The following is a 20688-nucleotide window of genomic DNA, read 5'->3' on the forward strand; positions in this document are numbered from 1 at the left end:
GAATCGTAGCCAAGGTTTGGACATAATTAAATCCACTGCAAATCTTGTCAGTGCTGGAAAATTCTGGTGTTTGTGGTTGGTACATCAGACTTGGATATGTACCGTTTGTTAGGCCACTTGGGCGAAAACCTGTAGAATGACAAATCAAACAGTTTCCACCCAAGCTCATTCATGTTAACAAATGCCTGACAGAATGGTGTCTAATATTTAATTACCTGGATTGGTTGGTAGCTTAGTTTGTCCGTAACCAGGTAGTGCCTTATGGCTGAGAAACGATGAGGACCACCTTTTCCCATTTTGGAGTGTTTTAAACAAGTCTGGATTTTGTTCTGCTTCAGACTGTTTCTCTTGGTCGATTCGGTACTTCTGCGAATATTAGAATAAAGAAGACATTAGAACAGCAGAATTAGAAATTCTCGTCACACAGAAGAAAAGGAGAAAAGAGGGGGGAGGAACTAACTTGCAAGTGACTGGCTACTTGTTCCCTCCTCAGTCGAGGCACATTCATTACGGTAACAATGTTCCTCGGAATAGATCCTACAACAAAAATTCATCGCGGACAATTCAAGTATGTGAGACATAATCAACATCATTAAACTGTAGTGAAAGACTTGTTAAAATGTACCATCTTACCTTGAGGCCCTAGATGCTGCACAGCTCTTACAAACTTGTCATGGAGAAAAGGTGTCCAATTAAGCTTGTTCTTTTTTGTTAGAAAAGCTTTGTCTTTCAGAACTCTGTTTTTGCCATGATTATGATCTTCATTATCAGTTATCTGAAGCTTTCGCTTCGATTTCTTTTCATATAACTTATTACCAGTGTCATCTTCATTGTCCTTAGCAGAACTATCATCAGATACTAAGTTTTTCCCTTTAGCTAGATTCTTTTTCCATTGGTTCACAAAATCCCATATTGATTTCATGTCTTCTGTAGTAATGGGCTTAACTACGAAAAGGGAAGCTCCACTCTGACTTCCCTCGCATAGATTACTAGCTTCTCTGTCACCTGACATCACTAACAATAAAATTTCAAGAGTTTGATTAGTCTGTTGGTGAAGATCATTGACGGAACTGTACAACTAAAATTGAGGAAAAAAAATCCAAAAGATTGAACCGCCTTCTTAATATCGTTTACTATTGCACAAAAAATTTATTATGCAGTTCAAAAAAATTGCGGTAATAAAAAAATACCTAACATAGCACTAGATAAAACTATTTTTCATAAAGTGCGTTTATATATTAATGAAATTTAAATTCAGTTATAGTAACACTCACATACAACCGGTAATTGAAAATCTTGATGAATCCATCTTTGTAGTTCAAACCCATCCATGCCTGGCATGTGGACATCAGATACCACCAGATCAAACTTAATGACTCCAGTCCGTAGGATGCGCAAAGCATCCAGAGGATCCTTGGCAGTCAATACTATGAGAAAACAAAACAAGAAAATATTAGACGTAAAATCTGTTAAGTAACGAGCTCATTTAAAATCTAAAGATCTTAGAAAAAGTCCATGACTGCATCTGATACTATATTCTAGAAAGATCAGTATGCCATATCAAAAGATTTGAGATGGTAATTTAAAAATCAGTCAAAATGAACCAAATCTTCTGAAATTTTTTTATAATTTCCTCTTATTTTTAACTCGTACAATTAAAATATGAATTATTAGCAGATTTTATAAACAAGAAATGAATAGAGTTTATATACACACCTCGATAGGCGCATCCCTTTAGCAAACTAGCAATAAGAGATAAGCAGGTTCTATCATCGTCCACCACCAAAATGGTCACCATTTTTTCCCTAGTACTTCCATTGTTAGAACCATTGTTTTGATTATTTAACTTAGAAATCTCCATATCTCACAGTCGAAATGAATTGAAATGTATATGCAATAGTGATGGGACCAAAATTTCGAGAGTGTATGGGCTAATATACAGATGTAGGTGTAATTTATCCAATGTGCCTAAATATATACAACGTAGGGGATCTAGCTAGGGGCATTTAGTACATGACCAACATTGTGATAAATTATAATTAAATTGACTTTTTTTATATAATATCTTTCTTAAAAAGTTAAGGAGTACGTCATAATTTCTCAATAAAGTAAAATATTATTGCGTTCGAACTCGCATTATAATAAAAATAGAATTTTATCATTATTTGAAATTGGATAAGAATTTTAGAAAACGATACACGTAAGTTAAAGTTTATCGTTTTTATGATTTTAAAATTGACTAACATAGACAAAATTCACATGTTCTGCTGGTACAGAAATTCATGACTATAAAAGTAGAAAATATACACAAAATTAATAAAGTAAAAACATAGCATTCGCATACTCAACCTAATCGCGGTGAAGTATGGGCTCAGCTTAATTGGTAAAATTTGGGCGAAATTGTTACTTGTTATCCTCCGGCGTATTGGGTGTGTGGCAACAGACCCCACTGAAATTTGAAAAACAGAAATTTTGAATGTTCGAATTTAATTAGGAAAAAAGTTATAATAAATAAGTTTTACCTTGACTCCTTTAAAAATATAGATTTACAGTAATAAATTGTGATTTGACCCCATACCATTGTGCATTATGGTAGAATCTGTTCATTATAAATATTTTGTTAATATTTCTAAATTATTTTCTACATTCATCTTGGTCTTTACAAAATTTTTGAACTTGTGGCTCGAATTTCTAGCTACGCCAGTGGTTATGCTCAAGGTTGTACTCTTAACAAAAAATTGTAGTTATTGTAAATGGAAAGTGAAAGGTTAGAAAAATTCGTTTAGTGTAATAAATCGGGGTTTAAAATAAATTTTGATTTTTTTATTCAAGAAATTTTTTATTGATAATTCTTTTTTCATATGAAATCTTTTTCCTATTGATTTCGTGAAATGAAATTTGGATAAAGCTAAATTTTCAATAGTTGAGTTTTCGATATAAACAGGTGGAGGGTTAAATATAAAGACAAGAGCACCTTCATTTTTCTTATAGAATAATCTCAAATTCATTATGGCATTTAATAGATGAGCAATACCTTTTTAGCAATACCTTTTTATTAAAAAAAAATTATAAAAAGATGTTCAAACAATATCTTCTTAAAAATACTAAAATAAATATTAGATTGAATATATAAGTGTGATATGTATGGATTAGCTGAATCGAAGTTCTGTCCGCTTTTGGTTGACTAAAAATTTCAAAGAATATTTGGTTCGAGGATCCACAAAAAAATACGATTTACGTTAATTAGTCCAAAACAATTAGCAAAAAAAGGTTATAAGCATTTCTAGTTCCTTGACAAGAAAAGGTTTAAAATGTTGCTCAGGTTCAAATCTCTTCAAAATATATTAAAGGAAATAAAAAAAAGAGAACTGAAATTCACACCACAGTATATATATATATATATACACGACAATTTTCTAATACAAACCAATTTTAGAATAAAAATTACAAACTAGTGATTGATATAGGTATAAGCAGTGATTATAAACTAGAGAAAATATAATATTTTAGCTAGTGTATTACTTCATTAGATGTAAAAATATATTGTGTTGATTATGTTGGGACTCCATAAAATAGTATTTTAGTGAGGTTATTATTTTATGGATTACAATTTATTTGAGGTTCACACACACACACACATATATATATATATATATATATATGATAGTGCTCTAAAGAGAACTTCTGAAACTGAAAACCGTAAGAATTTTCGTAATTAAAATTGCTGACTTTTAAAAAGGTAAAATTTTGAATTCGAAAATTGATGATTTTGTGCAAAGTAAAAATTTTAAATTTTATAAAATTACAAACTTTAGCTACGAAGATTACAAGTTCTCATAATTCTCATTTTAAGAAGTTCTTATTTGAGCAATATATATATATATATATATATGTATGTATATAAGCAATTGTTGAAATGAAAATAATTTTATTATATAAGTAGAATGAAATCACAGCCATTTATTTTTTTCCCAAAGATTCATCCGATCCGTTTATTTTGTTATTAATTCAAAACCTTGAAGACATTTATATGGTCTAATTAATTTCAAGGTCACCATTTATTTCTATTCTTTCTCTCTATACTATTTCTCTCTCTAAGTTTTCTCTATCAATTTCCGCATCCCGTACATTCTCTATCTTTCTTCAATTTTTCTTTTTCGTGATTATCACTGAGCTCACTAAGTTCATATCTTGTTTCTTTTCATTTTTTGTAATCGATTGATTTCGTAGATATTCTAAAGCACGATTACTTCAGATTTGTTGAAAATTTCTATGAATTAAGGTAATTACTTGCGTTTTAAACTCTTTTTATGTGTTTCATACCTTTCAGTTGATTTAGTAGTTTAAATGTAAAATTTAATAGTTACTTTCACTGATTATTCGACTATTATTAGTGATTATGTGTTGTGAGCTAACTTTGATTGTAGTGCGTTTGTAGTTTTATTTCTTATGTATATTGAATTTGTAAGTTATTATTGGTATTTTTTAGTGATTATAATTTTATGTGAATCAATGTCATTTGCTTATGTCTTAAGCCTTAACTGATTATTTGACTACGATTAGTGATAATGTAGTTATTAATTAATTTTACATGTGGTACATTTGTTATCATTGATGTTGCTTTTTTATTTGTAATTGTAAACAAGTGTATTGTTAGTGATTGTTGGTTAATTATGCTATATTAATATATTTTAGTTTGTTATGACTGAATTTTTTATATGTTTTTAGGTTCCAGTTGCGGTGATTCGTCTCATATTAGCTGTTTAGTAGGTGATTATGTATCTAATGGCGGTAACAGTTTATCTGAAAGTGAGATTTCTATTTCGCGTTTTAATATTACACATGGTGGTCATAAGTATTACATTCCAAAGTATAGTGGTGATATTTCTAAACCAGAGGTTAATCAGAGTTTTGATAGTTTGGAAAAAGGTATTGAATTTTACAAGGAATATGGGAGGTTGTCTAGATTTAATGTGAGGTTGAATATTGAAATGAAAGATGATAGGGATGAAATAATTTTGAGAAAATATATTATTTGTGGGAGAGTTGGTTTTAATGATCTGCCTAGAAATTTAGATCAAAGTTCTAGTAAAATTGTTAAGCGTAGGAGGACTGTTTCAGGGAGGTGCGGATGTAAAGCAATATGTGTTTTCAAACGTATTGGTCCGACAAGTATGTTATTGCTGTGTTTGAGGAAAAACACAATCATCCGTTAGCTTCTGAAGATGGTCTTCAATTTTTGAAAGCAAATAGAGAAATGACTAATCGTATGCGCTAACATGTTGTTGATACTGCTAAAGTGAATATTGGTACTAGTAAATCTTTTACTTTGATGAAGGAACATGTTGGTGGTTATGGCAATATTGGTGCTTCGGTACATGATTTTCAGAATTTTAATAGAGATTTAAGGTGTTATGTTGGTGAGGCTGATGCACAGATATTGCTGGAAAAGTTTAAAGTTTTACATGAGACATGTGAATCATTTTATTATGCATATGATATTTATTGTGAGGGTCATTTAACGAATCTATTTTGGGCTGATGCTACTGCTAGAAGAAATTATGAATTAAATGGAGATGTTGTATCCTTTGATGCTATATTTAATACAAATCGGTATATTTTCTACCATTTTAGGTTTTTTTTTAATTGTATGATTCTTTTTGACCATTTTGTGTTTATTTTAACAGGTATAACATGATCTTTGCTCCTTTTACCGGTGTGGATAAACATGATCTATGTGTCACATTTGCTGCATGTCTTCTTGTTAAGAAGGATAATAGTCATTATACATGGGCGTTTCAGCATTTTTTGAAGCAATAAAGCATAATCATATTCTTATGGTTCTGACCAGTGTCATGCAATGAAAGCTGCTGTTCCTGAAGTTTTTAAAGCAACCAATGAATATCCTGCCACTAAGCATCGTTTATGCATGTGGCATATAATCCAGAAATCCCCTCTTAAGGTATGTTAGATGATAATTTTTAAATTTATTTTTTTATTTTGGTGATTTATTGCATTTGGTTGTTACTGTTTTTGTTAGATTGATTTATATTTTTTAACCAATACCATCTTCTTTGAAAATGATCACTGATTTCGCTTCTATAATATTATTTGTTGGTAATATTGATTTTCTTTGTTTGGCTTTTTGGCTTCTTTTATTTATCGTTTTTAAGTTGTTGAAGTGATTTCATTGTTTGATTTTTGTATTTGCTGTAATTTATTTGTCAGCTTGGCAATCGATTGTGTAAGGAAACTGACTTTATGGAGAAGATGAAGAAATTTATCTGGTCTTCAACTATTGAGCCTGATGAGTTTGAATCAGGGTGGTTATCAGTTATGAAAGAGTTTAAACTTGAATGGAACAAGTGGTTAGGAAAAATGTATTCGCTTAGAAAGTCTTGGATTCCTCCGTATTTTTGAGGTGAACCTGTGTTTGGGTAAATGAGAACTACCTCGCGGTCTAAAAGTGAGAATTTTTTCTTTAGTCAGTTTTATAGATAAGGGAGTACTTTATATGAATTCTGGTTTCGGTTTGAAAATGCTATGGATAAGCGGCGGAATGAAACTCGTAGATTAAACCATGAGTCCAATTCAAGCCTGCCAATTACTGTTTCAGTGTGGTTCATTGAAGATGATGCTACTGATTTGTTTACAAGAGCTATTTTTTATAAACTTCAAGAGGAGATTATTTCTTCTTGTTTGAATATGCAAATCAAGAAAATGAGTGAAGAAATTGACGGCATTACTTGTTTGGAAATCAGAGATGTTAAAGTGAAAGATAAAATCTTTAAGGTAATTGTATGATATTTCATTAATTACATAGTATACTCTGTGTTGGTGATTATTACATTTGATTAAATTTTGCAGGTGAGTGTCAGCTATGATCATGATGTGTGTTCATGCAATAAGTTTTTTATGTGTGGTATTTCTGTGGTTTAAAACAAATTGGATTAGTTAAATTCCCCAAAAATATGGTTTTCAATCGTTGGATGAAAATTGCTGAAAGTGGCAGTTCTTCAGTGTCTTTTGTTATTTCCGAAGATCATCTTAAAATACAAAAGGTTGCAGTCAAAGTTAGTCATATCAGGTTTGAATTCTGTAAAGTGGTTAACAAAGCTGGTACAGATTTAGATAAGCTGGATCATGTTCATTGGACAGTAAAGTAATTAAGTACTGATATGGATGATGGTGATGGTAGTGGAGGTGTTATGTCGAAAGCAGAGTTTATGGCAAATATAGTTGGTCAGAAGCTGACACAAGATGTCAAGGTTAAAGTACCAAACATATGTAAAAATAAAGGGTCAGCCTTGAAGAGATATATCAGTCTAAAAGAGAAGGCAATGAATAATGCAAATAAGAAGCCTTAGAAGGGTAAACAATGCAAAGCAACTGCTCATGACTACATGAAATGTCCACGAAAAAGAGAAAAGAAGTACAGTTCATGCAACTAGTATTCCAGATTATTTTTCCCTTCAAGGATTATATCCTCTACCAAACTGCATTTTAAGTTAAAGGTTTTTATTTTTGTACTTATGTTTTCATGGTTTTCTAAAAATATCTTTTGATTTTGCGACTGCCTGATATTCGTAGAGTAACCAATGATTTCACCTTCTAGGAATACCGAAAAAGAAATAGTTGCATATGTATTCTAAAATTCGAAACACAAATACAAAGACATGAATTTTGCAAGTCATTATATTTGATGTGAAGATAATAATCAATAGAAGTATAGTTTAAAACTCATACGATGATTTTCCTAAAAATTTTGGAACAATAATTCTGAATTTTGTCATGCAAATATTCTAATATTTTGGATTAGCTATTGTTGTAATCTTGTGGCTTCTTGAGTTTAGTTTCCTCAATGTTACTATTACGCGTCTCACACTCTTATATCTTTAATAAATTAGAAAATTGATATTTAAGTACCAAACCATCTCAAGGAGCTTCTTGTGTATGTATTTTTAATATTTTTCATAAAAGTTACAATTTGAAAACATTTATTTAATTAGATGAAAAATATATTAAAAGTTTGGTCAACTATGGGGTTTTACTATTTGCACCACTTTTACTAAATATATTGATTTTTCTCAAATAGTTAACTCAATTGATACACCGTCTTTACGTGCACGATCTACAGAGTGTCTAGAATAAAATTACTCAAAAATATATTTTTAGGAAGTGCAATAAAAAACCGGAGATAGCAGTTTTTAGGCAGTAAGCATTTTTGGTGATTACTCTTTGCATGACCTTGACTCCGATATTTTTGTTAAATCTAAAATTTAACATTTTAAGTTCAAATTTTAAAGAGGTCTTCCTCGCTGTATAGGTCATCAACTGTTAATGTTTTATAAGTTTTAAAAAAAATTGAGGGCCATGTTTATTCCCCTGTCAGTACCACGTAACAGTTTGGCTTTCTCGACATTGTTCACTAAAACGGACTTTTCTCCGAAACCGTAAATCACCTTGACACGATCTTTATATATTTACAAACTACGAAAGAAGTTTTTTACAGTTACGGCAAGTGGAATTTAAAATTACAAGTTTTACATTTCGTAAATCCCTAAACGCACACAAACATAACAACGGGTATATGCGTAACGATTCCCGAGTTTACTACGTGTTGGTTTTCTTAGTGTATGTGTTGGTGTTGGTTTTCTTGGGAATGTTTTTTATGGTATTTTTGGAGATTTGGAACTCTTGCATCAAAATTGTGATGGTGGTAAATATCACAAGAAATTTCTTTCGACAACAAAAGACAGTTCATAATTTGTCAATCTTGGAAAAGCAATTCAGAAACAATAGAAATAAGCCTAAAAGATTTTTTAAAATTTCCGTGGATACACTGTTTCAAATTATCGACAATAACTTCTAATAGAGGTAAAAAGATTGAACAGAAACTCGCCTTTCTTCTCATTAATCGAAACTGTTTCAAGTTATCGACAATAACTTCTAATAGAGGTAAAAAGATTGAACAGAAACTCGCCTTTCTTCTCATTAATCGAAACTATTACTATTAGAAACCTGAGCGAAAAAGACATAAACAACTCGATTCCATGAAAGTTTAGATGAATCTTCGATCTCATTAATCACAGATTTTATATCCGAAACTATAATATTAGGTGGTATGTTTTCATAAACCTAATTTTCACATAATATTTTCTAGATAAATAATAAAATTGAAAAATTAAAGTAACATAATTGAAGTCTTAAAACCAATCGTCAGAGTATGAACTAAGCGAATCAATTATTCAAACCACAAGATTTTTCTTGTCATTACGCAATCGCTGCGAGCATAAATTTTTTTTATCAAACCAAGGGGGAAATAGTTCCAAATAGTTGATGCAAGTCCTCGAAAGTTGTTGTTGTCATTCAGAAAGCAACCACGCCCAAAAATCCTCGCCCATTCCCTAATAACATTTCACACGGGAATTATTAATTTAATTATGAGGTAAAAGTAAAATTGTATAGATATTTGTAGTTTAAAATTTGAAATGCTAAGCTACTACTGTAAGCTAGGATAATACCTGCTGATCATCATTAGACTGATGATTTCCTTTCGATTCAAAATGGGGAGTCCCAGTGTTGCATCCATTATCATGATACTATAATATTTGTCATATACAGGATTAATTAGTTTAGCATTGAAGATGAAAAGCTAAGAGACTCATGTTCAATTTTAACACCTGGTATTGTAATTTCTTAATTCCATTTAACATGAAACATATATCAACATCTCATACTAGCGGAGTTATCAAGTTTAATGCTATGTATTTGTAAAATATTAGTAATTGCTTGTTTCACGTGAAATGACTTATGTTATGCAGCTATTCCTGAGTCTTAATGATATGAAATATGATGTTAACATGATATCAGATCCTGATATCCCTGGTTACTGGAGGACTCAAGCGAGTCCCTCCTACCCCAATATTCTCAATAACTATTGAAAAGATTGATATAGTACTTTGGTGTGCCCAAAAATGGGACGAGATCCCCACTGGGATCCCCACTTAGTAATTGAAAATCGTAAGAATTTTCGTAATTAAAATTGCTGACTTTTAAAAAGGTAAAATTTTGAATTCGGAAATTGATGATTTTGTGCAAAGTAAAAATTTTAAATTTTATAAAATTACAAACTTTAACTACGAAGATTACAAGTTCTCACAATTCTCATTTTAAGAAGTTCTTATTTGAGCAAAATATATATATATATTGAGAATATTTGAGCAAGATATCCCCACTTGTCCATGCATCAATATATTTTGATATCTGAATAATTTTTCATATGTTAAGTCTATACCTCATCAAGGTCTGTGTTCACCTTTTCAGCATTTGGCATATCTTTTTCTTCCAGAAAGGTATCTCCAAAATCAAAATTGTTTCCAACGTAGTAGTCTTGATATTTGTTCTACATGTGATAACAGGTAAAGGAGAAAGATGAAGATAATCATGCGGAAATATATTGATATCTAAATAATTTTGCAAATATTAAGTCAGTTCCTCATCAAGGTTTGTGGGCACCTTGTCAGCATTTGGCATGTCTTTGTTTACCAGAAAGGCACCTCCAAAATCATAATTGTTTCCGACGTCGTAGTCTTGATTTTTGTTCTACAAGCGATAACACGTAAAAGAGAAAGATGAAGATATTCATGCACACTTGTAGAAATTTTAAATTCTAAGACAAGATGTATAGAAGAGAAAGAGCAGAACATAAATTTATGTTAATTTTACCTCAGCATCAGTTGATTCGTTTTTCTGCTCAGGGACAACAGAATTGATTTGAGGATATGCAAAATCTCTCTGTGAAACAAATGTACTATAAATTTAAAAGTCTTTTAATATATTGTTCTGGTTAAATTTGAAGATGAGAAGCTATTTCTGAGACACTCCTCAACAAACAATTAGTCCTCTGTGTATTTGCAGCAATATATCAATATCTAAATAATTACCTCATCAAGGCTTATGTGCGCCTTGTCAGCATTTTGCATGTCTTTGTTTAGAAAGGCATCTCCAAAATTAAAACTGTTTCCGATGTAGTAGTCCTGATTGTTGTTCTACATGCGATAACACGTGAAGGAGAAATATGTACATAATCATGCAGAATATATCAATATCTAAATAATTCTACATATATTAAGTATATACCTCATCAAGGTCTGTTTGCACATTGTCAGCATTTGGCAAGTCTTTGTTAACCAGAAAGGCATCTCCAAAATCAAAATTGTTTCGTATGTAGAACTCTTGATTTTTATTCTACATGTGATAACACATAAAGGAGAAAGATGAAAATAATTAGGCATATTTTGAAATTTAAATTGTAAACCTTAAGTTGTTTAGCAGAGACAGAGTAGAACATGAATTTATGTAAACTTAATATACCAAATCAGTTGACTGATAGGTACTTCCATAAACGGAAACGTTAATTTGATCAGCAGATCTGTATTGTTGCTCAGGGACAACATTATCAAATGTAGGAGATGCGAAATTTCTCTGTGAAGCAAATGTATTGTAAACTTCAAGTGCACCGCTAGTATAGTAGTTTTGTGGCTGTGTTTGTTTAGAAAAGCCATTCTGATTCATGTGAATCGGAGCCAAAGTTTGGACAGAATTAAATCCACTGCTAATCTTGTCACTGCTAGAAAATTCGGGTGTTTGTGGCTGGTACATCAGACTGGGATATGTACCGTTTGTTAGTCCACTTGGAGGAAAACCTGTAGCATTACAAATCAAATAGTTTTCACCCAAGCTCATTCATGTTAACAAATGCCTGACAGAATCGTGTCAACTGTTTAATTACCTGGACTGGTTAGTAGCTTAGATTGTCCGTAACCTAGTAGTTCCTTATGGCTGAGAAACGATGAGGACCACCTTTTCCCATTTTGGAGTGTTTTAAACAAGTCTGGATTTTGTTCTGCTTCAGACTGTTTCTCTTGGTCGATTCGGTACTTCTGCGAATATTAGAATAAAGAAGACATTAGAGCAGCAAAATTAGAAATTCTCGTCACACAGAAGAAAAGGAGAAAAGAGGGGGAGGAACTAACTTGCAAGTGACTGGCTACTTGTTCCCTCCTCAGTCCAGGCACATTCATTACGGTAACAATGTTCCTCGGAATAGATCCTACAACAAAAATTCATCGCGGACAATTCAAGTATGTGAGACATAATCGACATCATTAAACTGTAGTGAAAGACATGTTAAAATGTAACATCTTACCTTGAGGCCCTAGATGCTGCACAGCTCTTACAAACTTGTCATGGAGAAAAGGTGTCCAATTACGCTTGTTCTTTTTTGTTAGAAGAGCTTTGTCTTTCGGAACTCTGTTTTTGCCATGATTATGATCTTCATTATCAGTTATCTGAAGCTTTCGCTTCGATTTCTTTTCATATAACTTATTACCAGTGTCATCTTCATTGTCCTTAGCAGAACTATCATCAGATATTAAGTTTTTCCCTTTAACTAGATTCTTTTTCCATTGGTTCACAAAATCCCATATTGATTTCAAGTCTTCTGTAGTAATGGGCTTAACTACGAAAAGGGAAGCTCCACTCTGACTTCCCTCGCATAGATTACTAGCTTCTCTGTCACCTGACATCACTAACAATAAAATTTCAAGAGTTTGATTAGTCTGTTGGTGAAGATCATTGAGGGAACTGTACAACTAAAATTGAGGAAAAAAACAATCAAAAAGATTGATACTAATCATCTGAAAAACTGATCTAAAAACCGAGCAACCGCCTTCTTAATATCGTTTACTATTGCATGAAAAATTTATTATGTGCTTCAAAAAAATTGCGGTAATAAAAAAAATACCTAACATAGCACTAGATAAAACTATTTTTCATAAAGCGCGGTTATATATTAATGAAATTTAAATTCAGTTATAGTGACACTCACATACAACCGGTAATTGAAAATCTTGATGAATCCATCTTTGTAGTTCAAACCCATCCATGCCTGGCATGTGGACATCAGATACCACCAGATCAAACTTAATGACTCCAGTCCGTAGGATGTGCAAAGCATCCAGAGGATCCTTGGCAGTCAATACTATGAGAAAACAAAACAAGAAAATATTAGACGCAAAATCTGTTAAGTAACGAGCTCATTTAAAATCTAAAGATGTTAGAAAAAGTCCCTGACTGCATCTGATATTATATTCTAGAAAGATCAGTATGCCACATCAAAAGATTTGAGATGGTAATTTAAAAATCAGTCGGAATGAACGAAATCTTCTGCATTTTTTTTATAATTTCCTCTTGTTTTTAACTCGTACAATTAAAATATGAATTATTAGCAGATTTTATGAACAAGAAATGAATAGAGTTTATGTACTCACCTCGATAGGTGCATCCCTTTAGCAAACTAGCTATAAGAGATAAGCAGGTTCTATCATCGTCCACCACCAAAATGGTCACCACTTTTTCCTTAGTACTTCCATCGTTAGAGCCATTGTCTTGATTATTTAACTTAGAAATCTCCATATCTCACAGTCGAAATGAATCGAAATGTATATGCAATAGTGATGGACCAGAATTTCGAGAGAGTATAGGCTTATATACCGATGTAGGTGTAATTTATCCAATATGCCTAAATATATACCATGTAGGACATGACCAGCATTGTGATAAATTATAATTAAATTGTCTTTTTTTTATATAATATCTTCCTTAAAAAGTTAAAGAGTACGTCATAATTTCTCGATAAAGTAAAATATTATTGCGTTCGAACTCGCATTATAATAAAAATAGAATTTTATCATTATTTTAAATTGTATATGAATTTTAGAAAAAGATACGAAAGTTAAAGTTTATCGTTTTTATGATTTTAAAATTGACTAACATAGACAAAATTCATATTTTATGAACTTATAAGCTGAGCTAACTCAGCGGAACCAAGGTCCCCAATACCTGGCATGGAGCCCGCCTAAGGAAATTCTACCAATAAGGAAAAGGTGCACACCCAGGAAACACATCTACATCTATATTATGATATTTTGATGTAAGCATTGTCCTCATTCACCCCAGAATATAATTTTGCTCTCAATATAAATGAAAAACTCTACTTTAAGCGATCCATAGCTTGAACCAATTTCATTATGTTGTTCCTTTATTTGCTATCAAATTTAAACAAATGCAGCCCATGTGTACTCAAAGATTTTATAAAAAGGGTATAGAAATTTTATCCCACCCCAGGGAGAAAATTCTATCAAATTAAAAATTACCCCTACCCCAGGTCCTATAAAAGCTCAGCCCATGAGTATTCATAAAATCTTGATAAGTCAAAATTTTTTACCCCATCCCGGGGTCCGCAAAAACGCAGCCCATGTGTAATAAAACTTCTATCAAATTGAAAATGACCCCATCCCGGGGTCCGCAAAACACATCCCATGTGTATTTATAAAATATTTTTCTATCAAGTTAAAAATTACCACTACCCGGGGTCCTATAAAAGCTCAGCCCATGAGTATTCATAAAATGTTGGTAAGTTAAAATTTTTTACCCCATCCCGGGGTCCGCTAAAAACACAGCCCATGTGTCCGCTAAAACACAGCCCATGTATCCAAGTCAGAAGTTCTAAACATGCAAATCAATATGAAGGAAACGAAGCATAATAACATTAAACTACCCCGGGGAAACACACCCCGGGGGGGGCAACTCGAGATTCAAATTACAATCAAGTCTAAAAAGCCAAAAGGCTTAGTTCGGAACGACTTAGGCTAAAAACAAGAAAATAGAAATTACATGCCAAAACATGGCAGAGTCTTCAAGCTTCAAACGGCAGAGTCGGCGGGAGGAGAAGGAGGCTGCTCTGGATTACCCTCTGGTACGGGAGGCTGTTCGACAAGTGGCGACCCGAAGAAGGAGGGAACATTGCTGGACGTCCCAACACCGGACTCCATTGCCCGGAGAGCTTCCTTTTCCTGCTCCAACCGGGTCTCCTCTTCTATATACTTCTCCAAGAAGACGTCTATTGTACCATGAGACTCTTCGCCGAGATACTTCGAAGCAACATTCCAGCAGATCTGGATCTTCTCCAGCGCTTTGTCATTTAGCTCTTCGAAGTACGCGGAATTGCCCCGGAACCCTGCCAGAACCTCCTCGGGAGTGGGTCGGGCGGCAAGATCATCCCTCAACTTTTGATTTTCAGCCCTCATCTCACGGACAGAAGCCTCAGCCCGGTCCTGCCTCTCCCGGATCTCGTCCAAAATCTTCTTACGAGCAGCAGCCTCCATTGCACTCGCCTCCTTCAACTCCTGGATCTCCCGGGACAACCGCTCGGATTCAGTCTTATAGACCTCGGTAGCATCAGCCTTCGCCTGAAGGCTCCGGGTTATACAAACCAGTCCAACAACCCGGGAGTTAGCCTGAAAGCATTATAAGTCATGATTAGGCAACACAAATACAAGAACACAAGAAGAAGGCAAGTAAGAAAAAGGCTTACAACAGTGATATCCTCCTGAAGCCCGACCAGGAAGTCATCGAGGGGCTCCTTCTTGTATTTCTTCCTCTCCGCCGTGCTGGCATAATTCGCAAACAACTCCCTCCGGCGAGTCTCCGGGGGCGCCCTTCCTCTTTCGAGGTACTGGAACTCTTATCACATCCCCCTGCTGCACGTCCTCGGCCCAGGGCTCGTTGATCACGATTGTTGTCCTCCCCGGGCGAGACGACGCCGCCTTCCGGGCCGCATCATCACCCTCTCCAACCTTCTTCTTCCCAACATCCACGCTCGTCATTCCCCCAATCCTTCGCAGCTTGGCCGACAGATCTTTAAGTTGGGCAGACATATTGGGGGATTAGGGAATCAACTTCGGAATACCTGAAAAGGAAAACAACAAAATATCAGTCCCGGATACAAGCACTCAATAAAAGTTACGGTATCAAAATAAAACTAAGGCAATAGACTACATCCGGCAGCATGCATGTTTTCATTGCTAGTGAAATAGTCCCGGGTCCACTGCGTTCCAAGTGCCCCACAGAAGGCATAAACCATCGCGAGAGCTGCTTGCCCGAGCCACTGGACCGGAAACCTATCTGTTTTAATTTCAAGTTTATGGAGTGGCATGAACTTCAGATCCCCACCCCGGACAAAAATGAACTCCCGGTGCCATCCCTTAAGCGACGTCAACATACTAACCGGGAGAACCATCTTATCAGAGGGGTACCCACAATCCTCTATCCTAAATATGAACTCGTAAATCGGCCGAGCGGTGGATCTCTTAATTTTAAAAATATGATGAAAAAGTTTGAAGGTGGGGGGGTAATTTTTGGCATGGCAGCAAGCTAAGAACCAGCTGATCCATTTCACCGAATTCGGGGCTAGCTGAGTAAAAGGGATACCATAAACATCCCGGCATAGGGATTTGGTGAACTGATGTAATCCAAGGCGCATGCCCCGGAGATGCTCTAATGGAATACCAACCCATCCCCCCTCCGGTCGATGGTATACCCTTTCATGCTCCTCAGGCCATCTCCACTGATATGTGTCATCAAGGTTAAAGGCAAGTCTAAGGGCGCCATCTACCTCGGCGTCCGTGTATTTCTCTTGGACCTCTTTATGAACTGCCCCACACTCATACCTAGTCCCTGGGGCGGTGAAGAATTTCCTATTCATCTCATCCTCATTATAAGGCTCCCGACCTCCCAAACCATCCGGGCCCCCATATGCCTCAGATAAATCTCTGTAATAAAAGCTCAGGGTCTTGGGGTTCACTCTGCACTAGACAAAGTATTCATCTAAATCCTCCCATGACCCATCCGGATTCGATAGGGTACCCCCGGGACCTAATACTAGGGTCTGAGCTAAAACTTGTTGAGGCTGGTCAACCCGGGGAGGCATCTCTACTAAACTACAGCTAGAAGAGGAAGATGGGTAGAAGGAGTTAAGTTCACCTAACCCGACAGGACGCTCGGGATACCGGTTCCTAAGAGTAGCAATACGTTTAAAACGGCTACCTGGCATATACTATATGTGTCTATATAAACGCACCCCGGAGTCAATGCCAAACCCGAACCCAACAACAAAAAAAGACAAAAAACAGAAAAAGTTTAGAAATAAATCATGTACGTATCTTACCCCAAAAACAAGATCTACAACATATACATACATATACAACCAAAAAACACACCCCGGGCTCTTTAACTTTTTACACTACTAAAAACCCACTTTTTCGCATAAAAAACTACCAAAATCCATGTTATTTACACAAATGAGACACAAAGCCATTGGAAAAGCTACGCAAAAACTACACTACAAAGATTCAAGGCCAAAACATCAAGGCAGTCATGAAATACGAGCAAGAAATGCAAAGTGGCGAAGCAAAAACTCTCGCAAAATAACTACATGCATTGCAAAAACATAAGGAAAAAGTGAAAAAGGAAGCAAAAGAATCGAGATACTTACAAATGGGCAGGAGAAAGAAATGTGGCTTCAACAAGAAATGCTCCGAAAAATCTCTGAAAATCTCTCTTGGCTCTCTCTGTGGAAGTGTTTGCGTAAAATAAAAATGGAGAGAAAATGCAAGTATTTATAGAGGGTAGAGAGAAGAGATGAACGGTTTTGTGATTAAGGGAACCGTCAGGGCCACGTGGCACCCCTGATTGGCGTCAATTTAATAACCGCAACAATTATTACCACTACTGCAATCATGTCACGGTGCATCTTTTTAGGAAAATAAGGGGGGGGAAATTGTACACTCAAAAGATACGCATAAAAAGTGTATATCTCTGACCCCGGCTGGAATCCCAACAGCCGCCTGGCATCCCGGATTTGCAGGGACAGCTTTTCAGAGTCTAGTTAAATCAAATGTCAGGAGTGTACTTGCCCACAAAACCGTGCCCAAAATTCGAACTCAAAATGAAATGACTAACCAAGTCAACCCCGGAGTCTCATCCCCATTTGACCCCGGGGCTAGGGGGCAATAAATCAAACAACCCCCAAAATTTTCCAAAGTATTTCAATGACTCTCACCTTGAACTCAAGTCAAATGACTAACCAAGTCAACCCCGGAGTCTCATCGCCATGTGACCCCGGGCTTAGGGGGCAATGAATCAAACAACCCCCAAAATTTTCCAAAGTATTTCAAGGAATCTCACCTTGAACTCAAGTCAAATGACTAACCAAATCAACCCCGGAGTCTCATCCCCATGTGACCCCGGGGTTAGGGGGCAGCAAATCAAACAACCCCCAAAATTTTACAAAGGCGCCGCGGCACAAAGGCAATTACTCTACTCCCCCATCCGGGTAAACCCGCATAAGGGAGTGGGGGCAAATGATAACCCATAACAATTCAGGAACAAGTGAAGAGGCCCAGGGCCTAAATATAAGACCCCAGGACACGTGGCGACATCACCACCGTCCAGGCCCCAGAGATCCTGAACAATCCTATGGTCCGGATCTGGCAGTACTCTGACGGATTCAGCGTTAACCTTGAGGAGCCCAGGACACGTGGCAGCATCGCCACCGTCCAGGTATCCGAGATCCAAGACATTCCTACGGTCCGGATATGGTAGTATTCTGACGCATCCCAGGCGTCCAGCTGCCCTACAGTCGAAAAGGCCAACCTACGGTCCAGATTAAAAGGGACAAACCCCTAAACCTTAGTAGGAGGCCTATAAAAGGTAGAATAGAAGGAAGGTTACAGGTTACAATCTTACATACTCTCTCCCTCACCTATACTTACATGTACACACGTACTCCTCACAAATATATTTGCATAATCCCAACTTTGCCCTCCTTCTCCTTAAAACCCCTTTCTCATTCTCACGCCGGGGGTGCCGCGGGGACGCTACCCCCCTCCGGTTCTGTTTTGTAGGTTCCCACCCTACAACTACACTGCACGCCGCCGCCGTCGTAGTCCAAAAGGAGTTTGAGTCCGGGCCCAGCAAGGAGAAGGCCCCGGGGTGATCTCGGATTATCAAGCTCATTCATGTTAACAAATGCCTGACAGAATCGTGTCAACTATTTAATTACCTGGACTGGTTAATAGCTTAGATTGTCCGTAACCTAGTAGTGCCTTATGGCTGAGAAATAATGAGGACCACCTTTTCCCATTTTGGAGTGTTTTAAACAAGTCTGGATTTTGTTCTGCTTCAGACTTCAGACTGTTTCTCTTGGTCGATTCGGTACTTCTGCGAATATTAGAATAAAGAAGACATTAGAACAACAAAATTAGAAATTCTCGTCACACAGAAGAAAAGGAGAAAAGAGGGGGGATAAACTAACTTGCAAGTGACTGGCTACTTGTTCCCTCCTCAGTCCAGGCACATTCATTACGGTAACAATGTTCCTCGGAATAGATCCTACAATAAAAATTCATCGCGGACAATTCAAGTATGTGAGACATAATCAACATCATTAAATTTTAGTGAAAGACTTGTTAAAATATAACATCTTACCTTGAGGCCCTAGATGCTGCACAGCTCTTACAAACTTGTCATGGAGAAAAGGTGTCCAATTAAGCTTGTTCTTTTTTGTTAGAAGAGCTTTGTCTTTCAGAACTCTGTTTTTGCCATGATTATGATCTTCATTATCAGTTATCTGAAGCTTTCGCTTCGATAACTTTTCATATAACTTATTACCAGTGTCATCTTCATTGTCCTTAGCAGAACTATCATCAGATATTAAGTTTTTCCCTTTAGCTAGATTCTTTTTCCATTGGTTCACAAAATCCCATATTGATTTCAAGTCTTCTGTAGTAATGGGCTTAGATACGAAAAGGGAAGCTCCACCTGACTTCCCTCGCATAGATTATTAGCTTCTTTGTCACCTGACATCACTAACAATAAAATTTCAAGAGTTTGATTAGTGTATTGGTGAAGATCATTGAGGGAACTGTACAACTAAAATTGAGGAAAAAAATCCAAAAGATTGATACTAATCATTTGAAAAACTGATCTAAAAACCGAGGAATCGCCTTCTTAATATCGTTTACTATTGCATAAAAAATTTATTATGCGGTTCAAAAAAATTACCGTAATCAAAAAAATACCTAACATAGCACTAGATAAAACTATTTTTCATAAAGTGCGGTTATATATTAATGAAATTTAAATTCAGTTATAATGACACTCACATACAACCGGTAATTGAAAATCTTGATGAATCCTTCTTTGTAGTTCAAACCCATCCATGCCTGGCATGTGGACATCATATACCACCAGATCAAACTTAATGACTCCAGTCCGTAGGATGCACAAAGCATCCAGAGGATCCTTGGCAGTCAATACTATGAGAAAACAAAACAAGAAAATATTAGACGCAACATCTGTTAAGTAACGAGCTCATTTAAAATCTAAAGATGTTAGAAAAATGCATCTGGTACTATATTCTAGAAAGATCAGTATGCCACATCAAAAGATTTGAGATGGTAATTTAAAAATTAGTCAAAATGAACCAAATCTTCTGCAATTTTTTTATAATTTCCTCTTGTTTTTAACTCGTACAATTAAAATATGAATTATTAGCAGATTTTATAAACAAGAAATGAATAGAGTTTATATACATACCTCGATAGGCACATCCCTTTAGCAAACTAGCAATAAGAGATAAGCAGGTTCTATCATCGTCCACCACCAAAATGGTCACCATTTTTTCCTTAGTACTTCCATTGTTAGAGCCATTGTTTTGATTATTTAACTTAGAAATCTCCATATCTCACAGTCGAAATGAATTGAAATGTATATGCAATAGTG

At 35.4% G+C, this 20688-nt stretch overlaps 2 protein-coding genes across 2 annotated transcripts; one reads left to right on the forward strand and one right to left on the reverse strand.

Annotated features, from left to right (window-relative positions):
• Nucleotides 1-406: 406 nt before the first annotated feature.
• LOC141702568 (two-component response regulator ARR12-like) lies at nt 407-1861 on the reverse strand. Its single transcript, XM_074506230.1, has 4 exons — nt 1717-1861; nt 1279-1427; nt 634-1078; nt 407-537 (listed from the first exon to the last, which is right to left on the reverse strand). The coding sequence occupies exons 1-4, from the start codon at nt 1859-1861 to the stop codon at nt 407-409; spliced, it is 870 nt and encodes a 289-aa protein (XP_074362331.1).
• Nucleotides 1862-1902: 41 nt separating this feature from the next.
• On the forward strand, nt 1903-6420 carry LOC141702569 (protein FAR1-RELATED SEQUENCE 5-like). The gene is made up of 6 exons (XM_074506231.1): nt 1903-1924; nt 4729-5172; nt 5301-5613; nt 5688-5763; nt 5852-5962; nt 6229-6420. Exons 1-6 carry the CDS (start codon nt 1903-1905, stop codon nt 6418-6420), a joined length of 1158 nt encoding a protein of 385 aa, XP_074362332.1.
• Nucleotides 6421-20688: the final 14268 nt, after the last annotated feature.

Source organism: Apium graveolens, unplaced genomic scaffold, assembly GCF_009905375.1.
Source record: "Apium graveolens cultivar Ventura unplaced genomic scaffold, ASM990537v1 ctg5283, whole genome shotgun sequence".
In the NCBI taxonomy this organism is placed as follows: domain Eukaryota; kingdom Viridiplantae; phylum Streptophyta; class Magnoliopsida; order Apiales; family Apiaceae; genus Apium; species Apium graveolens.

Excerpts from the sequence above, each read along its gene's own strand:
- LOC141702568 (XM_074506230.1), bottom strand. The coding sequence starts at position 1,861 with ATGGAGATTTCTAAGTTAAATAATCAAAACAATGGTTCTAACAATGGA. Across the intron at positions 1,428-1,716 it reads AAAGGGATGCGCCTATCGAG|TATTGACTGCCAAGGATCCT; the intron begins GTGTGTATATAA and ends GTTTTCTCATAG. Across the intron at positions 1,079-1,278 it reads AAGATTTTCAATTACCGGTT|TTGTACAGTTCCGTCAATGA; the intron begins GTATGTGAGTGT and ends CCTCAATTTTAG.
- LOC141702569 (XM_074506231.1), top strand. The coding sequence starts at position 1,903 with ATGGGACCAAAATTTCGAGAGT. Across the intron at positions 5,173-5,300 it reads CAAACGTATTGGTCCGACAA|TGAATATTGGTACTAGTAAA; the intron begins GTATGTTATTGC and ends ATACTGCTAAAG. Across the intron at positions 5,614-5,687 it reads GCTATATTTAATACAAATCG|GTATAACATGATCTTTGCTC; the intron begins GTATATTTTCTA and ends TTATTTTAACAG.